The 7,525-nt window shown below is 36.8% G+C and overlaps 1 protein-coding gene across 1 annotated transcript in view; it reads left to right on the forward strand.

Moving 5' to 3' along the window:
* Nucleotides 1-6,486, forward strand: part of SFRP5 (secreted frizzled related protein 5) — a 383,488-nt gene extending 377,002 nt beyond the window's left edge. The window contains exon 4 of the mRNA XM_044056908.1: nucleotides 5,734-6,486. Within this exon, the coding sequence (XP_043912843.1) occupies nucleotides 5,734-6,047 (314 nt within the window). The 3' untranslated portion in view covers nucleotides 6,048-6,486. The remainder of the gene's footprint in view (nucleotides 1-5,733) is intronic.
* Nucleotides 6,487-7,525: the final 1,039 nt, after the last annotated feature.

Raw genomic sequence — 7,525 nt, forward strand, 5'->3', positions numbered from 1 at the left:
TTATAGGTGTGTTCAAGCTTGGTAGTCAGGTTCTTTTGGAGTTTGCTGAATAATGGGGCAGCGTAGAGAAGGCTGGGAAGTAGTAAGCTTGACCCGAGCACAACTTAGATTCTGGAGTTAGGAAGTTTTTGTTCCTGTACGGAAGTCCAAGTTTTTGGTGAGTTTTTTTTAATACAGTTATTGATGTGCATGTCGAATTAAAGTTTATCATCTACATACACTCAAATTATGAGGTTGCTTATGTTACATTTAAGAAGCCTTTTTGGTTTAGGCTGGTTACTTTTAAGATTTTTGACATGTATAGACCTGTCTGTACGATCTTATGGTTGCAGCGGACTGACTATCTGCTTATTTGTTGTGGGTTTGTTAGAGGGCTTTGACTCCCACAATGTTGTATATCTGCATCTCACAAGCAAGCTGTGTTTGCTGGATTAAGTAGTAGGTGGTTGCCAGTCAACATGTGACGATTGCTACATTGTCTAAGAATACCAATTTCAACCAGGCTGGCTACAAAGACAGCTGGAAAATGCAAAACCATCATTTCAAGGGGGCTGAAGGGGGCATTGTGTTTAAGGGCAGACAGCTGGTTTAAAATAGGTCTGCTTGCCTAAAATGAACAATGCAAATCTAAACACGAAGACCACCACATACCCTAGTGGAAACCAGATACTCTTTGCACAGCACTAAATAAAGTACAGTACAAATTTGAGAGTAGGCTGAACAGTGTGCGCAATGCTGTAAATGCTTGAATCTATACAATGCTGTCAGCTGCACTGCTGTGTTGGGGGCAGCAGTGGACGCTCAATTACCAACACAGAAATTAAGCAGCAGTGCACCAATCCGCATTCGATACACACCTAAATTATCCTCACTAGCAAGTAACACCCACAACCATCCTGGAAACCTTCCTCTGCCATCAGAAGGAACCAGTAAATTAATTACAGCAAGAAGAGAACAAGCAATATCACAACTCACAGTATTAATGATGTTTACATTATGTTTTGTCAGTAACTCTGTATAATGTTGTGCATACACTCAAGCCAGCTATGATATTCACTTTGTATAAAACACATGTATATCGTCTGTCACTCTCTCTGTATATAACGTCATGAATCTATTGTTTTTATCCCTGTCTGAAACTGAAATGGGTCCAGTAACATCAGTGCTCTACCTGGGTTAACAAATTCGAAATAAAGTAAGTAACAGTAAGCAGTTATGTCCAATGTCACTTAAAATAACAGTAAGCAGTTGTGTCCAATGTCACTTAAAATAACAGTAAGCAGTTATGTCCAATGTCGCTTAAAATAACAGTAAGCAGTTATGTCCAATGTCGCTTAAAATAACAGTAAGCAGTTATGTCCAATGTCACTTAAAATAACAGAAAGCAGTTATGTCCAATGTCACTTAAAATAACAGTAAGCAGTTATGTCCAATGTCACTTAAAATAACTAAGCAGTTATGTCCAATGTCGCTTAAAATAACAGTAAGCAGTTATGTCCAATGTCGCTTAAAATAACAGTAAGCAGTTATGTCCAATGTCACTTAAAATAACAGAAAGCAGTTATGTCCAATGTCACTTAAAATAACAGTAAGCAGTTATGTCCAATGTCACTTAAAATAACTAAGCAGTTATGTCCAATGTCACTTAAAATAACAGTAAGCAGTTATGTCCAATGTCACTTAAAATAACAGTGAGCAGTTATGTCCAGTGTCACTTAAAATAACAGTAAGCAGTTATGTCACATGTCACTTAGCATGATGAATAGCAGAACGAGAAAGACTTTGCAAAGTGACACTTACAAAAGCCAATAATTGAGGAGGCAGAGTAAATTACACTGTGCAATTGTCATAAGGGCAGGCACAGCAGATACACTGGGTTTAAGAAATATGACGGGGGGGGGGTGGTGATAGAAATTGAGCTCTGTAGCCGTTTGACCTGAAACTGCTTTAATTCACGCCAGTTATAAACTAGTCTAAAAAACACATGGATATCATGAGGAGAAATTTGCAACTTTTAAATTTATGTAATAAAACTTCATTGGGAGGTTGGCATAATGGCTGAAGTGTTTACAGACGCACGCTGTGAAGTTTGATTCTCAAATGACTTAATTGGCTAGGCTTAAAATGGCCCACAATGGCAGTTAGCCTAGTACTAATCTATGAACTATGAACAAAACTAGAGAAATTTCAGGGGTTTCCCAGTAGAAAAGATTGGGTTTACAAACTTTAAGCCAAGTTGGTCAAGTCTATGATCACCATACACCAGTGCCCTAAAGACTGGAGAGGTGAGCCCTGTCTTGTTGGTAATGCCACACCAAGTTTGGAAGTCAGAAATGCACACAACACTAAACTGCATAAGAAAGACTGATGGATATTCTGCTGTTTTCTATATCCCAGCCTTCTTATCTCATTTCACCAACACATTTCTATTACTTCATTAATCTCCAACACAAATAAAGACATACTCACGGGACACCCTGCTTCACACATTTTTGAATTCTTCCTATTTTTCTAATCAACCATTTATCATAACTTTCACCTAAGATGTCTCATAACATTTAATACTTTTATTTTTCTGACCACATAATCCACTAAAGTGTTTGACACTGCCTTATGATACACATGGCAAATGGTTTGATTCAGTAATATGCAACTAACCTCACATAGCTATTCTCCCTTAAAATACCATCAATTACTTTATTATTATTATACAATGACTGGCCATGAACATTCAAAAATGTGCACGCTGATTGGTCAGCTGAACCAGCATGCCCATTGTAAAATTCAACATATAGCAATAGAAAAAGGTCTGGTCACTCTGACTTTCCTCTATTAAGATATGTGATGGCTTTCCAGTTTTCTTGAGCTAACAGGTGGAGAAGTACAAAATTTGAAATCCAGACAGTTTAGAGGTTTGAGAGAGACAGGGCAGAAATAGGAGGAAAATTAGGCACGTTATACAAAACTAAAGAAATGTATCCACTTTCCCTCGTATTTCTATCCTCTCTTTCATACCTGCAAACTGCCTGAATTTCAAACTTTTTTTTAAATAAAGACTCTGAGATCTTCCTTTCTCTATCGCTTCCTTTTCAAAGTACTGATGCACTGGGAACATAATTCCCATATGCATGCACAGTGCATCAAAAAGCCCCAATGGTACTGGAATAAAATGCAAGAACACCACTGTGCTATTATACAAAGACATTTAAGAAAAATAAGTTTTCTTAAATAATGTCATTGTATAATAACCCATGGCTGGGTGAGTAATGCCGGATTTACACATGGTTGGCTTTGTTTGTTCACACGGGCTTCACCCTGATTGTATTAACAGTCCTCTTTTTTCCTTTTATTCCATATACCCAATCCCCCCATCACTTCTTCCAAAACAATCCAAATTCCTTTGTTTGCTAAGACATACGTCAATTCAAAATTTTCTTTCCGACATGTTTGTATACACATATCCTCAGACAATTTTTTTTTTCAACACATTAACTGACATCAATTACATCTAATTGCTTTCACTTTGTCTTCTCTTATTACCACCACTAACCCAGAACACATTTATCCTAATATACTCCTTCCCCCATAGAGCTACAATTTCTTCGTGTTTCAACATATCTTGTGTGCAGCAAGTAAAATAAAGCCTTTTTTTCTTCTACCTTTGAACAGCCATTAAATTATTAATTTCTTGTACGCTCCCCACTTATTCCCAAAATAACTAATCACCCCTTTCCCTTTTGCACGCCTTTTCTACCTAATCTTATTATTCCTTCTCTCTCCTTCCGTTAGATTTTATTTTTGCTCTCCTTCTGAATATTTTTCCTCCTTTTCACTCGGTAACCCTCCATACATATTTTCTCTTTGTATCTGAATTTCTTCTTCTGTTAGCCCTTGCACGTTTTCTTCACCTTTAAGCATATTTCTTTCACGTTCTTTCTCACTTACCATCAGCCATTTCTCTTTCTTCATGAGCATTTCTTTCTACACATCGTCTTTCCTTCCTCTTAATTTCTTTTCCCAGCACTGCACCTTCAAACCAAAATTGGCCATATTACATTTCCTAAAAAATGGTTTACAGTTTTTGGCAAGACACATTTGCTCCCTAGATTCATTCAGGAATGCACAAGATGATGTGGACAAAGTTATTATTATTTTTTTTTTTTTTTATTCCCATTACAGAAACAAGACTTTGGTTGACCCCAATTCCCATCGTTTTGTTTTTCCCCAGTTACTATTATGTGAAATATATAGTATCCATTGTGCATATCCAATGCACCAGACATTACCCTTTCCTGCACCCATAAATTTCTGTTCTCACAGTTTTAGATCAAACCATCACACAATCAGAAGCAAAAAAATTCTTCTATTTCTGAAGTTCTGAATTGTACAGTTTTCCTTTTAATTGCAAGTCAGCGTTCTGAAAAATAAAGCCTTTCCAAAGAGAGATTTATTTTTTCTGTTTCACCCATAAAATGTTCTTCCCCTACAATTTGTCTAACCCCAAATGTATCAATGCTCTTGTATCTCAAAGTAAATCCTATTGGCAATTTAATATTGTACAAACATGATCCGTACTACCCTTTCTGAAGCTGTTGTCTTTCTGCTCCTATCAAACGTTTTCCTTCGCATTGTATACTACTTCCTGCTCCTTGAGTTACTGTACCTGAATGTTTTATTTTTCTCTACTTAAATTCCATCGTCTACACCACTGTGCTGGAAGGGCAGATTCATAAAACTAATTTTGCCATCAGCTGAACAAGCTGCTCTACTTTCAACCTCTGAATTATTCTTCTCTACCATCTTACCAGCTTTATTAACTGCTCCTGCAACACTACTCATCACATCAGTCACCTCCTCTTAATTTGGTTCTTCCTTCATTAAATTCTCCAGTACTTCTGTAGCAAGACCTCCACTTTCCAACGCCATAACTAGGATTTCCTGCTGCTCAGATTCTCTCTCCAAATTTGCTCCAGCAGCAATTTTTACTCCATTTTCCATCTTGAAACTCTCCATGTGCTAGTGACAGCCTTCCAGCTACACCTACTGCTCAAAAGAGTAAGGCCCTGGTCAAACTTCCCCTAGTCAGTGTGAGCGCCACCCTAGGTTTCTTCTGAAGACAGACCACTGGCTTAGTGGGATGAAGTTATCCAACAATGCATAAATAAATAAAACATGGAATGCTGACAAACACTTGCGTCTTTCTCTAGATCAGTGATGTACTATTCATGGTCTTGAAACAGTTATCCTACAGTATATAACAGCATCCGCTGTTACTACTAGGGTTGAACACTGTACACGCAAGTGCTACTCATGGTTTCTTTTTATATTACTAACGTGAGCTTTTAAGGAAAGGACTGTTTTACATTAGTGGTTAAAATGATAGTACTCTGAATGAATATGAAGTAGGGATAAAGTAAATTAAAAGCAACATTTGTTTTTATCAGGAATTATGCAAGTGTTAGGTTAGCTATTCCTGAATATAATCTACAATACTGTAATGCCTTCTTTTATATTTTTCTTCTGGGACATGATGTTGCTTATAATACATAAATAACTGTGGCTGTGCCTCGCTTAATTTTGAGCATTTGTTATTGTGGATAACATACTGGAAATGGCATGAGAATTGTATGAATTTGGTAACTTGGTATAGACAACTCACAAAGCTAATGCATTAGTATTTAAAGATATGCTGCACCTCCAAAGTCCTACAGTGACGTATTTTTGTGTTTTCAGTTGTAAAGTTGAAGATTAAGGAGACGACAACTGAGAATGGTGACCGCAAACTACTAACTCGGAAGAGAAAGAAGATATTGAAGTTGGGAACACTGAATAAGAGGGAACTGCGAGAGATGGTCATTTACCTTAAAAATGGTTCAACTTGTCAATGTCATCAGTTAGATCAGCATCAGAATGACTTCTTGATCATGGGTCGCAAAGTGGCCCACAAGTTCATCTTAACTTTCATCCACAAATGGGAGAGGAAATCCATGTCACTAAGATCTTTTAAATACTTTCACTGTCCGTCATTTCACAGTACTTTTCAGTGACAGTTTAAGGCCTGCAATTCTGCAATGAGAGACAACAAAGACACTAAGATGTGCCTCAAAAAGCCCTTAAACCTTTACTAGGATGAGACAAGTTTACTGAATGCCTAATGAAATTATTTTTTTCTTTCTTGCTACAACCTATGTAATATTAAGCAACATACAGTGTCTCTTTTTTTCTTTTTTTAAAAGGACAGAATGAATGTGAATATGTAATGGCATGTATAAAGAGAGATTTTACCACAGTAATACTAGTGATTATGAAGATAATGGTGTTGATAATGACAGTGTTGTAAACAGTAATTTTTCTATTACATTTTGGGGAGATATTTCTTTTCTATGCCTGATCAATAGACCAGTACATTGTGAAGAGTTGGCTGGCCTTATGGACTTGTGAAAGACTTTTATAATAGCAGTAAAACAGAATAAATGAAATTCTGCAGCTGGGGCTTCATAATTGAGTAAATCCATCTTTACAAAACCAATCGCTATAACAGCTACCATAAATGCCTGTTAGCTGAAGCAGGCCATTGTCTGAAAGCATGTGATGCATTTGTATTCAGTCAAATTTCAACCGGAGTTTAAAAAAAAATCAAAAATTAGTTGACCATTCCAGTCTCTCATTAATATTGCCCAGGCTGCTGCATGGTACAAAGACAAAATGCACAGATGTATATTTTATCAATATAGCCATGATTGCTTCCTCAACATTAGAAGCATGTTTTCATTGTAGTTTTGATTGCATCACTGACTGTAGGCACACTGCATTATAAAACAAAAAGCAGTAATACTGTTACTTATATAAGCTACTGAGGTTTATCTGCGCACTGTAGTCAATATCCATGCTCATCAATAAAGTATGTTAAAGGCAATCAGCACAAGTGTCCAATACAAAAATAGGCTAGTAAACAATACATTACAAAATTAACTTCTGTTATTATAAGGTTTACTGATCAATTAAGTTCTTTCATTGAAATTATGCATTTATATGTGAAGTACCTGTCTGCATAGTCATGCAAGCAGTTTGCAACTCTGATGCAGTTTACAGCATTGTAAATTTCATCTGTGGGCAGTGGCATTTGAATGACCCTACAAATTGTACTGTCTGCATTTACTCTTGCTTTCTTTGGTTGGGGGGGGGGGGGGTTGCCTTGGGACAAATATACATTTTTTTATACAACAGACAGTGATGTCCAACTGTGCCACATGATTTCTTTTCCTTAATACATTTTTCCTTTAAGATGGATTCATGTATCATCACTTGTGCATGCATGAGCATTTGTCCTGTGTAAACATGTTCACATGGAACAGGGTACAAAATAGAAATGGGACAAGACAAGTTCCTCTAGCTAGCACTGAGATGACTGCTTTCCCTTCAGAAATGAAGTGTGTCTTGTATATTCAAACTGCTATTCCTCTTAAACCTGACTTTTAACAACTTTCTTCCAGGAAATCTGACAGAGTAGTTTGGCTATCCTCAT

The sequence above is a fragment of the Protopterus annectens genome, chromosome 14.part0 (genome assembly GCF_019279795.1).
Source record: "Protopterus annectens isolate FY-2018-M chromosome 14.part0, PAN1.0, whole genome shotgun sequence".
In the NCBI taxonomy this organism is placed as follows: domain Eukaryota; kingdom Metazoa; phylum Chordata; order Ceratodontiformes; family Protopteridae; genus Protopterus; species Protopterus annectens.